Here is a 22225-nt window from a genome sequence, read left to right as displayed (position 1 = left end):
CCTTACACACAGTTTGGCACTCTTTTATCAGATAGTGTCTTGTGCAAATATATAAATGAATTGAAGCATTACATAGAAATTACAGCTAATGCAATACTAAGAAAAACAGACATATTTCAGAATTTTAATACATATGCCAATAAGGTATCTCGACCATAAATTACACTCATTTTATCTGCCTGCAAATGGGTTTATCTGCCCACAAATGGGTTTGTACTGAGATTTTAGACTGCTTCGTTTTTGGTTGGCTGACATTTGTAACTTCTACAAACAGTTTTACGAGCTAAATTGTTTCAGGAGGAAGTACACAGGTTTGTTGAGCGACATGTTTATAAGTCATACATATAGTGTGAATAATTTCTATTTGGTAAATAAATTCACCTTATTAACTACTTAACAGAAAAAAAAAAGTTCTTTCAAGCTTCATAAAGATTTGTTGGCACCATGGCACCTTTTTCTTCGCCTTGAATTTAATTAAATTAAATACTTGCATTGTGCTTGCATGTGTATGTATCTGCCTCCTAGATCTGCCAATATAAATTGTTTCTGAAGTTATCACTTCCAAAGTAAAAATGGGTAATTTTCCAAGGCAAAAGATCTTAACCAAGCCTACATCCGATAGGCCCTGGAACCCTGTACTGCCAGACAGGGACTATTTCAAGCAGAGTTGGCTCAATATCAGGTATGACTTAAAGAATGTTAAATGAATATGTGACAGTTTGATCGATTACTGAGCAAAGTTGATCACTGAAGTTGAACACAGGAGACATTATGTCTGAAAAGTGATCTAAACTATATCCAACAGTGTTGCATACTCATGAAAGTTAGCCAGCTGTTAAAAGGAACTTGATTCTGCTCTTCCTTGGTTCCTAGTATTTAAAAAAAGAAAAAAAAAGGACAAGAAAGTGAAACAAAACCCCACAACTAAACGGTTTCTACTTTGAATAAAGGAAGCAGGGAATAAATCAAGTGCCTTTTAACTACCTAAGAATGGCAACGAATACAAAGAAATGAGAATTACTTAAACAAGTATGAAGGTCTATGATTAATTAAAAACATCTTTTCAGTAACTCCTACGCAGTCTTCATGACTGCCATGCAGCACTTATTTTCAGGAAATGTAGACAGAAACTAGATAAGAAATACAAAACAGTTATGTAGGTTTTTAGGCAGCACGTGTGTCACACTGTCGGAGGTCTGTAACTACAAGTGTTCCCCAGGAGTCAGTGCTGGGTCCGGTCTTGTTCAGCATCTTCATCAACAACCTGGAGGAAGGGATAGAGTCCACCCTCAGCAATTTTGCTGATGATACAAAGCTGGGAAGAGTGGCTGACACGCCTGAAGGCTGTGCTGCCATTCAGCGAGACCTGGACAGGCTGGAGAGTTGGGCAGATAGGAATCTGATAACGTTCAACAGGAGCAAGTGTAGAGTCTTGCACCTGGAAAGGAATCGCTGCACACATCAGTACAAGTTAGGGGCTGACCTGCTGGAAAGGAGCTCTGCAGAGGACCTGGGTGTCCTGTTGGACAACAGGTTGGCCATGATCCAGCAGTGTGCCCTGGTGGCCAAGAAGGCCAATGGGACCCTGGGGGCATTAAAAAGAGCACAGCCAGCAGAGCAAGAGAAGTGATCCTCCCCCTCTGCTCTGCCCTGGTGAAGCCACATCTGGATCACTGTGTTCAGATCTGAGCTCCTCACTTCAAAATAGACAGGGATCTCCTAGGAAGAGTCCAGTGAGGGCCACAAAGATGATGAAGGGCCTGGAGCATCTTCTGCACAAAGAAAGGTTGAGAGACCTGGGGCTGTTCAGCCTGGAGAAGGCTGAGAGGGATCTCCATCACTGTTTATAAATAACTGAAGTGTGGGAGTCAAGCTATGGGAGCGGACTCTTCCTTGTAGCAAGGAACAATAGAACAAGGGGCAGCAGGCAGAGAGGAACACAAGGAAGAACTTTACCATGAGAGTGACAGAGCACTGGAACAGGCTGCCCAGAAAGGTGGAGTCTCCCTCTCTGGAGATATTCAAGACCCATCCAGACGCCTTACCTGTGCAACCTGCTGTAGGGAACCTGTTCTAGCAGGGGGTTGGACTCGATGATCTCTAAGGGTTCTTTCCAACCCCCACAGTTCTGTGATTCTGTTAAAGCTCTTTACTCCACAATCATCATTTAAAGGTTTACTTCCTTTCAAAATTAGTTGGGCACGCATTTTCCCTAGGAGAGAAATTCTAGAATTACCAGAATCTGCTACTGAGAGCCCAGGAAGGAAGTCTCCACAGCAGCCACCTTATGGATAGGCAGCTAGGCAGATGCTGAAGAGCTATTCTGAACTTGGCATCTTAGCTTTCAGACCATTTGCTCTGTAATTTTTCCCATACATAAGCAGGAATAAGCAATGCATTCACAAGAAGCTTCACACTGTAGTCACAGCAGAACCAAGCACCCTTTAGGTCAGCTCTCCGCTTTGAAATGAAGTGTATTTGAGCAGCATCATATCAACTGTCCCACAGCAGATGTGGCAAACAGCTGCTAGACATGAGGCAGCTTGTATTTTGAAGATATACTGGCACAATGCAACTCGTTAAAGTTGTTAGACTCAGATGACAACATTTAACCAACTAATACAGTCAAAACCATCCCTTCTAGCAGGCAGTCAGGAGAAAGACCCATGTTTCTGAGCACTTCCAAGCCCAGGATTTTCTCAGCACTAGGCCATGATACCAGTCCTCCTGACAGTGAAGAAACAGTGGTCAAGTACTCTGTGAAGGTGAATGCCAGTAGGTCACAGGATTTGCAAGACACTTCTCATAGAAGCACTTATAGAAAGAAGAAGCTGCACCTCCTTACAGGAGCTCAGTGGACACAAGGACCAGAAATACACTTGCAACAAGAAGTCTCAGATCACCCACAACCAGTCAGCACACAAGGCCTGATAACAGCAGTTTTCCAACCGATTGTGAGAAAGCATCTCTCTGCTAAGGTATTTTGATAATTTTGAATCAAAGAACTTACAAGCCACGCACTGAACAAAAATTTGTCTCAGTAAGTATTTCATTCAATGACTAGAACTTGCATTTTGCTTTGCATTTTCTCAATGTCTTCCTAACCCTGTACAGGACCAATAAAAGCTTGGCTTCAAGAACGAACCTGAGATTCCAAGGAGAGATCCTCACATTCTCTCAGTTGTAAAGTGCATTAGTAAGCTTTTTAGCACTAATAAAAACTGTCAGACAAGGAGAAAGAAAAAAAGAAGACTTCACTTCAGAACAGCTCCAGCTGAAGCAGCACTTTCCTCTGCTCCAAAGGAAGCCCCAAAGCCCCATTTAGAAGGTATTATTCTAAAAAATAATGGCACTCAACTGTATCTTCGCCCTGCTGCTTCCCAGTGATACAGTAGGCATCTATATGATGAGAATCAGTGCATTAAGAGCTGCCTGCTCGTTTTTCTATCAGCACAGAGTCTTACCAGGTGTAAAATCCACAGCTCACACTGAGGAAGGCTGAATGCAAAACAAATTGGGAAGTTTAAAGCAGCGGTACAGTATGCAATCACCTTCTTCCCCAGAATTACTACTAAATTTAATTCCTCTAATATTTTTTTGTTTAAACAGGATGTAAAGTAACAACAAAAAAAAAATCATTTGCAGGCAGCTGAATTCTCAAGAACTACGACGGCTACAGCGCTCCCTCTAGTGGGAACGAGTGAATTAGTTATCTTCAGTCAAATCCCAGACACCTGCACCAATCTTCCTCCCAGATAAACTACCCAGAAATGCAGCAGGTACTTACACCCAAGTAGCACAGGAGAGACTCCACGGCACAGCTAATCTACCACATTTTAGCTTCAGGAAAGCAGTCTGCATTATAAGAGACAAGCTGTCACACAAGTGATGCTGCTGATGGAAGCCTGTGCAAAGGAGCATAAAATGAGATCGCAGATCAGAAATGTGGATTTGAATTTAAATCCCAACTCAGCACCAACAAAGCTATTTAGAAGAGATGGGTGTTCTGGAAGGGGGTGAAAAAAGTCTTCTATCTAATAGGACACGAGATACTGAAGCTCACACACAAAGGATCTCAGGGAACCAAATTATAGCTTCTTCTGTACTAGTAAATGTTTGGACAAAGCGTATAGTTCAGGCCAGTAGCTAGAGAAAGCTGAAGACAACAAGATCATATCCAGTGCTATCTTTTCCTAACAATTTAATAAAGGAAATGTATCAATTGGTTTATTTTGCCAGTGTGGAAATTGTGGTTCAACTTATGCCCAGGTAGTGTCTGGCCATCAAGCAAGACAAGTGAAACTCGTTACACTTGAGAGAAGGATAAATGAAGAAACGTTTAAGTAGTGATAATGAGTTCCACAACACACAGTATAACACACTCACTTCACAGTCAAACCAGAAAATCCATTACTGAGGTAACAGCTGTGTGGCTGAGCAATGACCTGCTGCAATGGGATTTCCTGGGGAGGTTCAGGAGTCCACAGCAGCTCAGTGAGCTCACCTGGTTCAGAAAACACAAGCAACAGCTTCTGTGCAGCTTCTGGGTACCATCCACACAGCAACAAATCCTTAGTGCTAGTGAGCACCACAAAGAGCCAAGGACCTTGAAAGCATTTCCATTTATTTTGCTGCAAAATACTTTGCACGCTCACTCACCTTTGGGTAAAAGCATCCTATAAGCACAGCTGCTAAGTATAGGCAAAGCATCACAACAGCAGTACCTACCACAGTTGTATTCTGCATTCTCTCAGTCACACGCTCCACAATTATAGGTTTCTGACATTTTGACAAGATTTGCTGTGATGTGGTATTTCCATCCCCACCCACCCTCTACCATCCCACAATACAGAATTAGGCTTACAAAGTAATGGTGAATTTTAGCTTTCTGAACACTGAGGAACATCAGTGAATCAGCTACTCTCACCTTTTCAGGAAGTGCTTGTTTCCAGGGTGGGGGGGAAAAGAATTTTCATAACGCAACACACAGAACTCCAAGGTTGCAGAGGCAGAGAACATGAAAGGAAGTTCAAAGACAAGACAGAACACACTCTTGGCAAGAGCATCCTCACTGTAACCTACTCAAACACTGCTTACTGCAAAGCCGCCGCCACGTCCTGCCTGCTGCTGCACAGCCTGACGTGCATCTCCAGTTTCTGGAATCTCTACCATACCTGCTTCACTGCAGCAGATGAGAACTGATTTACAATGCAGACATGTATTCACCATACACATGCCTTTAAGAGCACAAGGCTAGGAGTTTATAAGAAAGTCTCATTAGGGATTTTAAATATTACAGGATAAGTGATAGCTTGATGACTACAGGTACTGAGGATGACAGCAGAAGAAAATCCAGTTATTGCTAGCAACAGAAGTGATCAGGTTTCCTACATCCAGGCCCACAGCTACATAGCATGCAGTATATATCTCAAAAATCCTCTGGCACAGAAATCAGTAACAAAAGAACAGCTTTCAATACAAAATCTTGGGTTATATGATTTGTAATTTTTTCCCCTAAGAAAGGATTCTGATCAGGTTTTATGGTCAAACTACATTAGTGAGGGAGGGACTGCTTGGCCTTTGGTCAAAGGAGTTCGCATGTTTCATTTTACTTCTTTCTCCATGAACAGTGAATATATAAACCCAATGTATGGATAACCCTGTTCTGAACACGATATCACAGTTTAATAACTTTGCTACGTCGTCAGTTTTAATTCCAACCTGTATTCCAATATGCACATGACTATTTTCAAATACAACAAAAATTTGAAGTAAATAGCAGTCATCAGCATGGCAATTGGTAAATCCTTCACAACTTCAGAAAAATTTCTATAAACATTGTGGAAAGTAGATACAGAACGTACATAAAACAGTTCTCTATACAAAAGTGCATTTCAGAAATAAAATTAGCAAAAAACCTGAAAAAAGCCTCAGTGTAAGCAGTACCACTTAAACTATACCATCCATCTCACCCCCAACTCCAAAAAAAAAAAAAAAAACAAGAAAAAACTCACTTTCTCCTTGCTTTGGTTATTAACTGTATTCAAGGCTTCAACATCACTTTTTTTAACTGAAGAATTTATTTATAATTTGGAAATACCTTAAAGTTAGCCAGATGAGAGAGAATGCAAGTATACTTAATCAGAGCTAAAAGTCAAAACAGTCAAGCGTTGAATATTATTAACATTTGCACTTGGTAGATTAATAATTGAACTTTGCAATCCCTAAATGGAAAACAGTGTGTTAATTAGGTCCTTTCTGCACCCAAAAACCGCAAGAATCATAAGCTCAAGAATCTTAAACCAATAAATCTAACATCAGCCATGAAAAACTGGCTTATGACAATGAACCTCAAGACCTCAGAACAGTCAGGTTTATTAGTATTTGTAGACCAATGCAGCAACTGAATTCAAAGCTCAAGGAGTGTTAAGAAAAAAGGAATGGCTTCAGGCCATTAGCATAGATGAATAGTAAATATTGCCATTTTATATGCTTCTATACCATATATGTGCTCTGTTGTAAATGCATATGAATAAACCCAAATAGTTGTGGGTTTTTTCATTTTTCCCCCAAAGAATGACCATGATCTTCACAGGTTTCAAACCACAGTATGAGAACTAAAAGTTAAACCTAGGAAAACCTTGCAAACACCTTGATTGCTCTTCTTAGTAAGCACCCCATACTCAGCATAAGATCTTTTAATCAGCTTCCCACATAAAGAAAAATAGTTCATGTCTTAACAAAGGGCGACATCAGATACACACACAGATTAGACAGGTTTGTCAGGCAGCTAGCTTTCTTCCTTATAGTTAAAATTATATAGAAAAGAATGTTCTCTATTGTTTACAGTCTTATTGCAATCAGACTTTCAGTGCTCCTTCTAAGCCTTTTCAGAGAAAAAGTTACCATGGAAGCAAACCATTAATGTTACACAGCTTAAATAATTACATTTGTATTACAGAGGGTACAAAGCACATAGTTACACAGCTTCAGTACCATGGAGCAATACATCTATTAATTTTTTTCCTTATGTGTCTCTATTCTGCTTTTAAAGATGACATTTTTCTTCAATGAAGGAAACAGAGTTTTGCTGTTGGTTTTTTTCTTTAAACTCACTACAAAATAAGTCTGAATTTGAACAGTCTATTGTTGTTCTGCACCTATCTGAACCCAGCAAGCTGTAGATAGCCTCCTGTAAAACAAAGCAGCAGCTGTAATGCTTAACACTTGAATCAGCAAGATGAGGTTTAACAAAATTTCAATGACTAACGCATCAGGAATCCAATACTAATTTTAAGCATACAGTATTTTGCAGAATCTGAGAAAAACACCTCTCCTCTCACCTCTGCTCAAAATTAGGGTGTCATCAGAAACTAAGGAGGATACAAAAGAAAAAAGTGCACATAGAAGTATGTGATACAGTCCCAATCCCACAGCTATTCCTAGTGCAATTCTCAGAGATGCCAAGTACTCAGCACACAGGTAAGCAAGCAGTCATGAATGATCTGATCAGAGCATTCCTAGTTTTGTATTCTTAGGTTAAAATCGCTCTGGAACCACAAGATTACAGAGCTGTAAGTTACATGGCACCCCTGTAAACCCACAGTTTTCTGTCCATTTGTCTGAACTGAAACAATGGAAGTACCCAGCTGGAGATGACCCACCCCAACCAGCTACCGTGGCACCCAGGAACTTTTCTCCAATGCAGCAGGTGAGTAATTAGAACAATTTAATCACTTGGATTAATTTATACTCACTTAGGATCAGGCTGGAAATACTATCCTCTCTCATTTAATAAGCACGGGAAGCTAGCAGACAGGTATCTCATCAAAACAAGGGGGTCCAGCTCTCAACACAGCCTGAGGAATTTAAACTCTGAAAGGCTACTGAAACAGACTAAAATGACACACCCTCAAACTCCACCATCCTGAGGCATTGCATCTTTGTACGCCACTAAAAACTCTTTAGTATTGTTTCTACAGAAGGAAGAGAGGTATCAGCCAGTTATAGAGCAGTGCAAATGAATACTGACAGGAAATAGTCACTTCTGGTTAGCAGCCAAATGATGGGCAATACAGAGAAACTAACATCCAAGTTTCAAATGACATTACATACCTTTTTTTAATCAATGGCTAAGTCTGGCAGCAATGAGAGTGACAAAGTCCACACGTACTAGTTAGAGAATGGACCTCACTTATATCTCCCTGAAGCCCTTTCAGAAGCCATTGTTCAGATATTTTACTGGTCTGTATATTTCAGAGCCACAGGGAATGCCACCTCTAAAATTAAGATACTTGAGCTGTCACAGCAAACAAGTATGTGTAAGACATGCAAAATGAGTGAGCAAGTTGCTCCAAACCCATATGAAGTGGATTGTGTGATTCTGCAGGACTGGGCTGTATGCTGCATTTACAGGCACCTGTGACCACACTGAACTCATTAATTAATGAGAGCAAAACGAAAGCAGTAAAGCATCAGTACTAAAACAAAAAAAAAGTAAAAAAAAAAATCACCTTCCTGAACTCAGAACTAGAAAATGCTTTTATAGCCCCTTACATTTCACACTGAAATTTAGAAGTACCAATTTTATCTCAGGTGCTGGTGGAAAGAATATTGTAACCAGTAGTTCCAAGGCAAGGACAGAAGTCGCTTTACAAATAGTCATGATGAGGAAACAGGTTAGATCTACTACTTTTACCTCCCCCCCAGTAAAGTGAATTTTAAGAGATACTTCAAAAGCAGGATTCTGAAGCACATTTGGAGCAGTGCAACAACTCACACGGAAGACTCACACCTCAGCTAGGGGGCAAAGGAAGTAAGTATTTAATTAGAAGAGTCAGAGCTGTGTCTGCGCCTAAGCTTTCCTGACTACAAGATGAATTTAGATATAAATTTAGAAATAAAGGAAAAAAGACACCAAAGCTGTGCGTCTCTTTTGCAAATCTGATTCCAGCAGCATTTTTAACTATTCTAAAAAGGGTCCTAGACAACTTTAATAAAGATTAATGCACTTTTAATGCATAAAAGTATTCCATTTGAATCTCTTTACAGCAACCTTTGGGATGTACTGGTCAACCTCTACTATTGATCAGACTTGGACATTGAGCAGCAAAATAATTTTTTAAAGACTAAGTTTGCAAATTGTAATTTTTTGTCTTTTTTCTTTTTCTTAAATCCACCTGCTTCCTAAACAACTATACAATTAGGCATTATTTATGTATACAGATTTTCTGCTTTAGAAGTCCTGCTTCTTACTTTCTATGTAGTTTGAGGTAATCAGCAACTACTATCAATGGGATTTATCACAGTATTTTGATTTTGTATGATCCAACAGAAAGACTAAAGAAAGCCTTACAGAATTGAAGTCTGTTTGGTACCACCCCCCCCCAAGCTAAACAACTTTCCTAACAGGAAAGAAAGAGACAAAACCAGCCAAGTTTAATAACACAAACTAAGTGAAAACAAAAAATGCTGGAATATAGAACTGCATACTTAGTGTCATCCAAAAGCATCCCTAGGTATATGCCTTGCAAGAAAGTAGCATGTTAGCCAAGTTCAGTTTTCCATAACAACTATCTATTCAGCAGCTTTTCAGAAGTCAATTAAGTTTCTGAAGTCTTACTTGCAAAATTAAATCTCAAAAAGCTGAAGTTACTCAACTCTTAGAACATCTTACAAAAATTATACTTGAGGAAAGACCTGGTTTATACTGCTAACGTTAATCAAAATTTGGTCAAGAAATACATGTAAACAATAATACATTTAAGGCTTAGAAAGAACACTGAGAAATTCACCCCTGTCACATTAAAACATCCACATCTCCTTCATGGTCCTCTTCAGTCACTTTTAAGGAGAGCACTTCTTCATTAAGAAATAATCCACTCAGTCTTTCCTTACGAGCTTGTCTTTGCTCTTTCAGCTGTCTCTTGCGTAAGGCTTTTTGCTGTAGTTTCCGTTGCTTGGAACGTTTCTGTCAAAATATAGAAAACAGACAAAAAGGAGATGATGTTCAGTATATTATTTAGCAACTTTAAAGGTGGGTTCTATGTTAAACATTATATTAAGCTCTGGTCTGAAAAAACTTAATGAAACTAGATAGATCATTGAACTCTCACTCACCTTACCCAAAAGTAATCAGAAGACTTACTCTACAGATGTCATGCCGGAAGAAATGGCCAGTACTGACTTGGCTAAATAACTTCAGCAGATCCACAGTTACTAAACACATCCTTTCAATACAGATGTCCCAGTTAGGATCAATTAAACAACAGCAGTACGATACAAAGCTTAAAACATATGTATGTAATTAGAAACTTTTACTTTTGAATCCCGGATTCTTTCTGCAGCGCTTGCAGACAAATTACTATCGCTGTGCGCTCGACTCATGTTGGCACTTGAATTTGAAGCAGAGTTAGCAACACTGGAACCACTGCTGCTCGCCGAGCTGACCATGCTGGCACTGCTGCTGCTGACGCTGGCACCACTCACACCACTGGTACTGGCACAACTGTAGTTACTCCTCTTCCAGTTTTCCCTTGCAGATCGCTGACGAGGTCCATGTTCTTTGATATAGTTTCTCACCTTTGGAAAAGATGCAGTAGAATTACTAAAGCTTGATAAATACTGCACTGAGACACTCCTTTGCATGTAAAAGAAACCAAACTGCCTATCAATAATGATGAACAAGTTCAGCTAATCTCTTAGAACATTTTGCTGTGGCTGCTTGAATCTCAAGTCACCTTACAATCTCCAAGAGCACTAACTTAACTACATATTAACTTCACTGCAGAAAGAAGAAAAATAAGTAACAAGGTTCTGTTTACCTTCTCTTCTGCTCATTCCCCTCACTTTTCAAGTTACAGTAATAACACAAAACAGAAATACCAGTAAAGTTCAACTGAACTAAAATGCTTACCCAAGGTATTAAAACCATTTATTTTGCTACATACAATCAAAAAAAGGAGAAGTAGTACTTTAAGATGATACTCATCTCGAAGCATAAAGTAGTCCAAATCCACCAGAGCGGTGACTGTTTACCCTTTCCAATCTTTACATTCATCACAATCACAAATATAGAGCAACGCATAGGAGTTCATCCTGCCAGGATTCTGCACCTCTTCGCAACAATGCCTTACAACATACACTAAGAAGGCAGTAGCACGTACATACCATACCAACCAGTTGCCATTCTTAGAATCTGTATTTTGTAACACCTTTAATATATATTGGTTTATATCTTTTTACATTAAGTTTACAGTCTCCTCCTTAAGGAGAGGATTACTTCTCCCTCCCTTGAATCTGAAACACTAATTCATGTTCTGTTAGTAAATTCATCTCCTCAACCAGTCAGTAGCCATGATATGGAATAAGCTTTGTCATAAGCAGTACTGTTTAACTCGTTACACACATGCCAGCATTTCAGAACTGACTGCTAGACTTTAACAAACACACGATCAGTCTTTTATGTAAGTTAATACATTTTTGAATTGGTTTCCTTCTTGACAGTGCTGTGCACTAGTCTATTTCCTTGTACATTACAATGATATAGAAGAATTGATGACTCTAAGATTCTGCAAAACAGATGCTAGAGGAATTGAAAAAACAAAAAGGCATACATACAAACCTTAACTCACCTGTTTCAATTTTTCATCTGTGAGACAGTTTAGCTCAATAATGAATTCACTGTCTGTAGGTGATATCTGAGCAGTAGGATCAATAATTTTGATAATGTCAAGTTGCTCTCGAAGGCCCATCTCCGTACTGACTTTGCGACTTAAATATTCAATATATTCAACCTACAACCCAAAGAAAAGCAAGTAATTTTGAAGTGTGCTAATTCTAACAGAAAAGAAAAAAAGACCATCAGAATAAAACCTTCTCAAATATTGCTTCCTATGATCTTGGCTCACTGAGAATCTGCAAAAACTCAGGGTGAAAGCTTGAGAACACATAAAACTACCCATTATGGTTGCAAAAGACAAGATTTAATGCCAAGAATCAAATAATACTGAAAATAGTTGTGTTTACACCTACAGCAGACACTATGTCTTTTAAGACATTGCACTGATTAGAAGTTCTTCTCTATCTTGCAGTTCTCACGTAGGTAAAAAGTTAATTTCACCTGTTCATCGTTTGTCATTGCACTCCATGGAAGTTCATCAAGATTCCTGTGCTTGTTTTTCTTTCTTGGAAGCAGACATGGAGAGCTTGGAATACTAGGTATAACGTCAGAAAGTACATCACTCCCACTTGTAATGTCACTGCCAGGCAGCTTGTAATATGCAAGAGAAAGAACCAAACCTTAGAATACAGTAGACACATTTAAAGTCATTCCAACACAATTAACAATTCAAAATAGAGTCAAATTGGCAAACCATCATTTATCTGTACGCTCTAACAACTACCTAATAATTACTGAAAAACCTACAGTATTTGCTTTAGCTTTTCAACAGTCTGCAAGCACAGCAAACTCAAATCACACTACTCTCAACATAGACCTCCTTTTTTTTAAATTACATTTAAATAAAGAACAGAATGATGTGGCATTTCAGTATTTCTCTTCTCTCACTCTAAATTGCCCACTACATTCTAAAGCCAAACCTCAAATACTTACTTCAGGAAAGATCATTTCAGAGCAGGTCTGTAATTTATACCACATCCCATAATTACATGATACAATTGAATTAAAATTGTCATTTTCCTGGAAGCAACTGCAAAACTTTAGCTAACTTCATACATACAACTGACATATAATTTCTGAATGCATTTCCAGTTAAAAGTGTGACAGCTGGATTACTCATACTCAGATTGTGCCAGATAACACTGTACAAAGCTACAAGAGTCTTTCAAAAAATGGTACAAGTTGAATCAATCATGTCTCTGAAAAAAAATGCTTGTTTAAAAAAAAGCTAGTTACTAATCAAACGTTGTCAGCTAACTAAAATGTGAGAAATTCCTTCTTTCCAAAACAATCCCCCAGTTCATCAGGCAACTACAATTTCACAACCCAGCAAAACACTGAATCATTGGTATCCAACCAAAATTGCTCCTACAGGCTGCACTACACACTTGTAACTTCAAAACCTACAGAGACTAACAGACAAAAATAGTAAGAAATTCAGAGCAAATCTCAATCCATGTTACCTTATGCTTATTTGAATCTTTCAGAACAGAATTTGTACTTTCTTGAAACCTGTATTCTCAGTCCCTGTGCTGCATTTACAAGATGCTTTATCTAAGTTTTATGACAAAATATAAACACATCCTTCAGTATATCCTGATGCCCAATATTTCCTATTTCAAAGTTATGTGCACATTAAAAGTTGATTTAAGTCTACAAAACAAAAAGATTTAAGTGCTGGAGTACTGCACCCAGGCCTAAGGCCCCCAACACAAGAAGCACCTGGAACACAACCACAAAAGGGTCAGAATGATGCTCAGAGAGCACCTCTCATATGAAAGCAAGCTGAGGGAGTTGGGCTCATTTAGCTTGGAAAAGACTCTGGGGAGACCTCACTGCAGCCTTCCAGTGCTTGAGAAGAGCTTATAAACAGGAAGGAGACTGCGATAGTGATAGGACAAGGGAAAATGGCTTTAAATCAAAAGAGGGGGAGATTTAGGTTAGATATTAGGAGGAAATTTTTTACTCAGAGGTTGGTGAGGCACTAGTACAGCTGCCCAGAGAAGCTGTGGATGCCCCGTCCCTGTAGGTGCTCAAGGCTGGGCTGCATGGGGCCCTGGGCAGTTTGAGCTGGTGGGGAGAGGGGGCAACCTGCAGACAGAAAGAAGTTGGAACTGTGTGGGTTTTAAGGTCCCTTCCTACCCAAGCCACACTGTGATTATATGATACCATTAAAAGATTGATAAAATAGTAAGACCAAAGATACCTGAACTAGATCACATTATATACAGACTAGGAAAAAAAAAGCAGTTTACAGTTTTTCACATCCAGGGGAGACAAAGAGAGCTCCTAAATTTAACAGGCACCAAAAAAATGGAAATAGGCTACAGCAAGACCTTTACACTTTATCAAACTGCCAGCTCAATTTCCACAGAAGACTCAAGATGGACAGATCAGTGAAAACAGACATATAGACCTGGTCATACAACACCTGCAGGGCAGACCCTCAAGACATAACTTGTAGCTGTGAGGTTATGTCCTGTATGTTGGTCACAAAGAAGCCATAATATGTAACCACTCATCTCTGAGGAACCAACTTTCAGACTCTCCTCCAGACTAAGTACTCTGGGATGAAATAGAACAAAATGTTCTCCTTATCACTGAAGATTCAGATATCTGCTCCTAAGTTTCAGCAGTTATCAAGGAAAGAAAAACACGGAGGATTTTTCACTGAAAGCTAAATCCAGCACTTCATAACCTATACAGAATTTTACATTTACAGAGGAACATTTACAGTTTACCTGCCATTCAAACTCGCTGTCTGACCAATCCCAGTATGTGCTGATAGAGGAAGAGACATCACTGCAGACACTGCCTTCAGGGAACAAATCAAAAGAGGTGAACTCCTGGTCATCCAGCAGAGAATAGCAGTCATCTTGGTCACCAACTGAAACCGAGGAGAACAGCTCCTCACTGCACTCTGAGCTGGCCACGCTCGTTCCACAAGAAGTCAAGTTCCATCTGTAAAGCAGGACAAAACAATCAGAAAGTAGCAACTGTATTGGCATCCCGTGTCCTGCATTTAGACCTCCTAGGGCTCAAAATATTATCTCCGCTTTGATTGTCAGCAACATGACTACATTCACATTGAAATGCATTTTAATTATTTAAATGGAAGTAATCTATTTTTTCAGTATTTTAAAAGGTCCATAAACAACACAGAAAACAGCAAGGTAAAAATTCAAACAAAGCTATTTATATTTTCATTGTAAAGTGTTAACACTTTCCATCTCAGAATGACAAATTCCACAGCATGTACATTTTTTGCTTTTTTTGTTTTAATTTTTAATATACTGAAGTTTCCTATAGCTATCACAAAAATTGAAATAAGAAAAACTAAGGAGGAAATCAATTAACCTTTTGGAAAGTACAATACTCACTAATCTACATTCCAAATTAGAATCAAGTAATTCTAGGATGACAAATCCATACAAAACTAATATTTAACTGGGAAATGTAACACAGAGATTCGAGATTTCATTATTCACTGTTTTCAACTCTGAATGGCAAAAACAGACACGTCCAATGAACATGTTGTTACAATTAAGTACAAGATGGAAACCTGATGTATAAAAATGCTGCTGTGCCAAATCAAAACACCTTTTTCCTCATAATTTCTCTAAAAAGAGAGTTAACGTTGCTGCTGAAGTAAAATGACTGAAGACTCAGATTTCACAGAATGTATTTCCTGGGAGCAAGCCAGAATTCAACAAGCTCACAAAACTAGCCTCCATATCTGGATTTCTATTACACATTGGTAAAAACTAGGTTGAGACAACTATGAGTCAGCACGGCTCTGCAATACAGCCAAAACTATCTGAAAAGCTTTTAAAATTCACCATACAAATGCACACAATAAATTCTCATTCTGTCAGTATACGCACTTCAGTCTGGCTAACCAGAGAAACACTTTCTTATCCAACTGCAAGAGCTGAGCAGTGCCATAATGCAGACAGGCTGCTCCCCACCATCATTATTTAGGCTGCATACCTGGCTGGCTGTTTGCACTGGACTCACTTCACATTTATTTGGTCAGTATGAATTCATCCGACATTGAAGGCATTCCACAAACTTCCCTTTCAGAGGATTCATGAGATCCAACTCTCCCTTTCTGCAACCCTTACCCATGTGCTATGTCACACTGGTACAGACCTTTGCAGGCAGGGTAATCAATCCGTGTGTAATAGAATAGAAGAAAGGTGATAACAACATAATTCTGAACATCACAATTTCAATATTCATTAAACACTGAGGAAAGGAGGGAGAACAGACAGTTTCTAGACCTATCAAAGCACAGGGTAAGGTACAGGGACTCTAACACTAACCAACCACGCAGGCACCCCAGGTATGCAGTAGCACCTCTGCAGGGGCAGGCAGTCACCTCACACACAGGGAGCCTGCTCAGCTTGCTGGGATAAAGTAGGTGAGAAAGAAGGGGCTACCACTTTACAGTTACTTGTGGCTTTAAAACATGGAAAGCTCTTGGGAGCAACAGTTAAACCCAACGCAACACAGTACTGACTCAAAATGTCTTCTGTACCTGACTTTATAAAATGAGTAAGGCTGAAGACAACACTCAAGAAGCAGAGGTCCACAAAAAGAGAAACGCAAAACAAATGCCTGGTATTCCCTAAGCTTGCATTTAATCCACAAATACCAAGCATCTTATCATTCCTGTCACTGTTAGGCCTTAGAATAAAATCACTGTATCACAACAACTGTTTGATCAATGTTTCTCACACTGAATCATTTAAGAACCTATAATTAAGAAACTGCCCCTTTGAAAAACACTGTTAAAGTATTATTTCACACTTCACACAAATTCACTCAAGAGACTGTCCATTCATTATGCCGTAGTAGAAACACTAACAACCAGTGCAAGCATTTTGTAACACTGGAGTGGGAACTAAAACTACCTCGCACCTGCCAAAGACTGAAACCTCACAAACAATTCTCATAAAAGCTACAGCTGTACTCAAATTTAGTTCCACACATACTCAGATGTGAAATTAGGCAAGCAGGGCTGTTCGGCTTTTATTTTTCAAGTACAACTGGCATTTCTTTAAAACAGGTCATCTTTACAAACTACAAACCAAAGGATTTGCCTTTAATTAGCAGCACAGGATGGGAACGCTGCAGTCACCGAGCTCCTGACTCACTCGCAACCTCCGCAGGCTTGCTGGTGTCCACACCTCTGCTGATTTGAATTACAACAGCTACAGCTTACCCCAGGTGCCCGTTCACAGCGCTTTAAAAAACAAATCGGAAAGAACCCGCGCTCCTCAAAGCCCAGCAGAGCCCACAGCCCACACCGGTTACCGCCCACAAAGACCAGAGCTACGCGGCCCCCCCGGCCCGCACAGAACGGGGCACGGCCGCAGAGTCCGGGCAGCGCCTCTCGCCCCACCGACCTGTTGGAGTGGAAGCGGTGCAGCGGGTCGGTGCGGTGGCAGGACGAGAGCTGGCAACCGAAGTCGCTGACGTCCAGGCACCCCTCCTCGCTCAGGCTCCCGCCCCGCGGAGGGTGCTGGTGCGAAAGGAGCGGGCACGGCTCGTCGGGGGCCAGGAACTTCTCGTACAGCTCTTCGGTCATGGCGGCAGGCGGGCGCCTCACGCACGCAGAGGCCGCACCGCAGGCGCCGCCATGAGCGGCCGCCGGCCGGAAGTGACGGGGCGCCGGCCGGCCTACTTCCGCCGCGCCACCACAGCGCAGCGCCCCCTGCCGCGCCGGCGGCTGAGCGGCAGCCCACGCGTGGGGCCGCGCTGCCATGGCGGCGGTGGGCAAGGTGGCGGGAGCGGCCTACGGGCACAGCGAGAGCGGCGGCGGTGGTGGTGGCGGCGGCAGCGGAGGCTTCCTGGGGCCGCGGTTGCCGGCAGAGGTGGAGGCGATGGCCCGCGGCCTGCAGGAAGTAGGCAAGGAGACCTTCCGCCGCCTGCTGAAAGGTACGGCCCGGCCCTGGGCCTTCTCACGCAGGGAGGGGGTTCCTTGCAGCCGTTCCCCGATTCCTTTCCTGCGTTTCGGTGCCACGTATTCCGCAGTTCCCTATATTCCACGAGGTTCGCCCACAGAATCACAGAGCCACAGGGGATAGTAGGGGCCTCAGGACCTCCCCCACTCCAACCCCCCGATGCGGTTCCCTACAGCAGTGGCACAGCAACCCACCCAGGTGGGTTTGAGTATCTCCAGAGAAGGTGAACCCAACGCCTCTGTGAGCAGCTGTGCCACACTCAAAGTAAAAAAGGGTTTTCCTCATGTTTGTATGGAACTTCATGTGTTCCAGTCTCTGCTTGTTACCCCTTGTTCTATTGCTTCACATTACTGAAAAAAGCCTTTCCCCATCAACTTGACTCCTTCATTTTTTATGTATTTATGGGGTTTATAAACAGCGAGGGGATCTCCTCAGTCTCCTCCAGACTGAACTGGAGGCTCTCAGCCTTTCCCCAGAAGGAAGATGGTCCAGGCCCCTCATCGTCTTTGTGGCCCTTCCCTGGACTCTCTAGAAGTTCCCTTTTTGGACCGAGGAGCCCAGAACAGGTCATGGTTTGAAGTTGAGGGAGGGAAGATTGAGGTTGGATGTCAGGGGGAAGTTCTTTACAGAGAGAGTGGTGAGGTGCTGGAACAGCTGCCCAGAGAGGTTGTGGATGCCCCGTCCGTCCCTGGAGGTGTTCAAGGCCAGGTTGGATGGGGCTCTGGGCAGCCTGGGCTGGTATTAAATGTGGAGGTTGGTGGCCCTGCCTGTGGCCACCATGGGGGTTGGAGCTTCATGATCCTTGAGGTCCCTTCCAACCCGGGCCATTCTGTGATACAGCTCCAGATGTGGCCTCATCATGGCACAGCAGAGGGTGGGGATCACATTCCTTGACATCCTGGCCATGCATTTTGTAATGCACCCCGGGGTCCCACTGGCCTTCTTTTGGCCACAAGGGCACGCTGCTGGCTCCTGACCAATCTGTTTTCCACCAGAAACCCAAAGTCCTCAGAGCTCCTTTCCAGTACATCAGCCCCTAACCTATGCTGGTAGGGCTGTGACCCTGCTGTGCTCATCCTTTCTACTAACTGCCTCCCAGGCTTTTTCCTCATTTTAGTCAATATGAACTCAAAGTATCTGGTAGCTGGCATGGTTCTTTTTTGTTGTTGTTGTTGTTGTTTTTTAAAGTTTTTAAAAGCATTACTGTGTATTGTCAGTAATGAGGCAGTGTAGCCAGGATTCCCTTATGGCATCCGAACGCGATAAAGCTACACATAGGGGCACTGGGGACAAAAGTTTCTGCAGACGTGGAACTGTATTTGCTGCCTAGTGCTGGGGCAATGCAGAGTAAAAACTTCTATCAGTGCCGGGAAGCCTGAGCGTCCCCTGAACGCCGTGCGGGATGGCTGAGATGAGCAGCCACGTTTTGGTGTGCCATGCCTGCTTGCTACCCTAGGGGGAGCAAACAGTCCTGCGGATCTCTGGGTAGAGCAAGTAAACAATGCCGTGTTGGGTCATTACAGTGCCCGTGTCCGCCGCCGCAGGGAGGGTGGGCTTGCCGGGTCCTGTAGGGCTGGCAGAGGCATCCGTGTGTCTTCTGTTGGTGATGGTCTGCGATTAGCAGCTCGCAGAACGCTGCTGGTCTTGGATTTCAACAGACTGTGTCGAAATTGCTCCGGTGCTTGCAGCAAGTTGTCCTTTTGAGGCTGATGCTGTCAATTTATCGCTAAATAATAATTAATAAAAAAATTAGATGGTGCTTCGTGTGCCTGCTTGGTTAAAGACATAAGAACTGTATACACCATTATCTCAGGGTTATCCAGTATTGTAGGCTCTGCTAAAATAGAAGTTTGTGATCTCGTGTATCATCTATTGGGAGCAAGTGGCTTAGCAGAGAGACTTCTTTGGGATGTTTTTTGGATTGTTCTCCCTCCATTTGACTGTTAGAAGTGCTGGGCCAGCTGATATTTCTGAGTTCCTTGAACAATTCTGAGTGAAAAAAAGTCTTGTATTCTAGGGCAAAGTGAGTAGTTTTTAAAAGAAGACGTGGATTTTAACCAGTTGTTAAGATTGCTCTGTAGGAAGAAGACATTGTCATAAAAGCTGTCTAGACAAATTGGAGTTATATTTAAAGAGGTGAGTAGTAGTCAGCAACCTGTCCTGCTCTGCAGCTGATGCAGTAAAGAGGCCTCAGTGCTGATATGCACTTGGCTTTTTCAGTACATTGGATTTTCTTTCTCTTCTGAAAGGAAGTTTCTTTGTCTTAGAGCAAAGCCTTTTTCAGGCAATGAGGGAAGCTTGATCTTAGTAGCTCCTTGCCCATCCTAGCTAATCTGTGCAAAATGTGCGCTGTGATGGTGCTGACAAACTGAGTCAGCCATGTGAGTGGTTCAGGGCTCATCACTGAATTTGACATGCCACACCAGTTAGTATATATTGCTGCATAGACTAACAGTCATTTCCCTCAGAGCACTATTGTTGTGCAGACTACAAGACTTGAAGGTTTAGTTTTGCCTCCTTGCTGGTTAATCATTAGTCTCTACTGCTGTTGAAAGATAAATTATGTGAAAAGCTGGAAAACATTGAATTGTTTACTCTCTCATCGCTTTCAAACCTGTGAATAAGATTATTAAGTTGTAAGCAGACTTCAGATGTGAACAACTTTAATGATAGAAGCTCAAGTCAGACCTGAACTCATGAGCAATGAATTTTTATTAGTCTTTATTCCATTGTCCCACTGGAACATATTCCACAGTTAAAGCGTCTTCAGTTTCAAAATGCAAAAGCTTAATATGTTGAAGTTCTCTTCATAAAGTGACTGAGCTGTGGTGGAGGATGATCAGATAGATGTCTTTACAGTGATTTGAAGTGATAGTTTCATGTCTGGAAAAATGTCAGCACATTGAACAGATAAAATCATGGGTATAGGAGATGTTCACTATCATCAGGTCTTCCACTTTTTGAAGGGATTTTGCATTGCTTTCTTATTCACAGTCACTGTGAATGCATTGGAAGGAAAAGACTGCAAAGAATCAGTCAAGCTGATTGCAGAAAGCACCGATCTCTCTGAAGAGCAGCTTGCTTTCCTCATTTCTGGCATGTATACCCTTCTCCGAGAAGCACTGAGACTCCCCTTATCGACTTTCAGACAAGAAGTAAGTTGTGGGAGGACCCAGAGCATTAATCAGTTACAGTTGTGCCACATGTGAGTTGCCATCTAGCTGCTGTTTGCCAGAGTGAGGAGCTCCGTGTGAAAATGTTGCTCCAAGTTAGAGTAGTTAGAAGAAACTGTTAGAAACAGAGAGATTTTTTTGCTTGTGTAGATATACAGTGAGCTTTTCAGAAGAGTGTTTCTTAAATCTATAGGAAAGAGATTACTGTATCTTTCTGCTTCAGCATCTTGTTTACTATGCACGTTTATTAACTCCTAAAGAAACCTTTGCCAAGTGTCATTTCATTAGCATCAATTCTCTTTCCTACCCTGTGTGCTCACGTATATTGTGCATTTTGTTTACTCTTACAGATAAACAAATACGAGAAATTTTATTTCTTCGTAGCTCTACTGTAAGGGAAGGAAGGAGTTATGGTCAGAACAATCTAGTGGGAACTGGGAGAAAGTGCTATTTCTGTTTATGCTATAGCTGTTCTCTGTGAATGTGAATATACCTGCCGTGGTCCTGACTCATACTCCCTTTTCATGGCTATTTTCTTTTTTTTTATGTTATGTTCTCTTATACTTTTCTGATTTTATTTTTATGTGAGCAAACCTCTTCTGAGCTTCTGACACCTGTATCTAGACAGACTGTGTCCTTATTGACCCAGGCATATTGGGAAAACACACACTGCAGGAAACAGTGAGACAGTGCTCATCTTTTGCCACTGCCTTTACGTTGTCGTAGTTTAAACAAGTTGCTGCAAAGCATATGTGAGAATGAGGTCGTGTAATTACTCTAAAGACAAATAGTGTTGTGAGTAGCTACAGGAAAGAAATGGCTGGGGTGCAGCTTTCAAAACATCAAGCCTTCTGAGAGATCTAGGCCTTTAAAATTAATTTCTCTCAAATTAATTGAACGCTTCTGGAAATTCTTTTCAATCATTTCAAAATTACTGGCACTTGACACTAAAACTTTTGGGTGAGAGATAGAAGGCGAGTAGCTATTGTTAGTTCACTTGGTAAGAAATTGTCTTTCATGACTGTCTCCTATAAAATTTCACCTTCTTTGTTTTCTAGGTTTTTAAGGAAGACCTGAAGGAGCTCAGGTATGCCTGTCAATGCCTGTTTTTTTCCCATCTGTTTGTTTTTCATAACTTTTATGTAACTGCCTTCCCAAGTCAACTTTTTTACACAACTAAGTTGGTATTGAAATTACCTGTAAATAACACATAATGCATCTGTTGCAAAATGTCATAGAAAGCCAGAGGAAAAAAACAGGTGTTGTGTAAGACTTGATTTAGCACTGAGCATGAGCAGTAAATTTTGCATGCTGAGGAGATCGGTCTAATTTAGTCTGTAATGTAGGCTATGCAAATGTGAGTGACCTTCTCTTTGCCATCCTCACCTTGCCCTGCAATATTT

General features: G+C 41.3%; 2 protein-coding genes across 4 annotated transcripts in view; one reads left to right on the top strand and one right to left on the bottom strand.

Annotated features, from left to right (window-relative positions):
* Window positions 1-4605: 4605 nt before the first annotated feature.
* On the bottom strand, window positions 4606-17379 carry FAM199X (family with sequence similarity 199, X-linked). The gene is made up of 6 exons (XM_019618055.2): window positions 17092-17379; window positions 14422-14641; window positions 12122-12271; window positions 11634-11795; window positions 10321-10581; window positions 4606-9970 (listed from the first exon to the last, which is right to left on the bottom strand). The coding sequence occupies exons 1-6, from the start codon at window positions 17271-17273 to the stop codon at window positions 9800-9802; spliced, it is 1146 nt and encodes a 381-aa protein (XP_019473600.2). The 5' UTR covers window positions 17274-17379; the 3' UTR covers window positions 4606-9799.
* Window positions 17369-22225, top strand: part of COMMD5 (COMM domain containing 5) — a 19040-nt gene continuing 14183 nt past the window's right edge. Inside the window, exons 1-3 of one of the 3 annotated variants that reach the window (XM_085230300.1) lie at window positions 17372-17623; window positions 20644-20804; window positions 21881-21909. In XM_085230300.1, coding sequence (XP_085086426.1) covers window positions 17449-17623; window positions 20644-20804; window positions 21881-21909 — 365 coding nt within the window. In that variant the 5' untranslated portion in view covers window positions 17372-17448. Of the gene's footprint in view, window positions 17624-20643; window positions 20805-21880; window positions 21910-22225 lie in introns of all 3 variants that reach the window. The other 2 variants (XM_003208476.5, XM_085230301.1) reach the window with 2 other exon arrangements.

The sequence above is a fragment of the Meleagris gallopavo genome, chromosome 9 (genome assembly GCF_905368555.1).
Source record: "Meleagris gallopavo chromosome 9, MGAL_WU_HG_1.1, whole genome shotgun sequence".
Taxonomy (NCBI): Eukaryota; Metazoa; Chordata; class Aves; order Galliformes; family Phasianidae; genus Meleagris; species Meleagris gallopavo.
Note: the sequence above shows the minus strand (reverse complement) of the source record. Positions and strands in the feature narration are given on the sequence as shown.

What these genes read in the sequence shown, in the direction of transcription:
- FAM199X (XM_019618055.2), bottom strand. Translation starts at nt 17,273, where the DNA reads ATGACCGAAGAGCTGTACGAGAAGTTCCTGGCCCCCGACGAGCCGTGC. An exon ending in CACCGCTTCCACTCCAACAG is followed by an intron (nt 14,642 to 17,091) that starts GTCGGTGGGGCG and finishes CCTGCTTTACAG; the next exon opens with ATGGAACTTGACTTCTTGTG. An exon ending in ACAGCGAGTTTGAATGGCAG is followed by an intron (nt 12,272 to 14,421) that starts GTAAACTGTAAA and finishes GCATATTACAAG; the next exon opens with CTGCCTGGCAGTGACATTAC.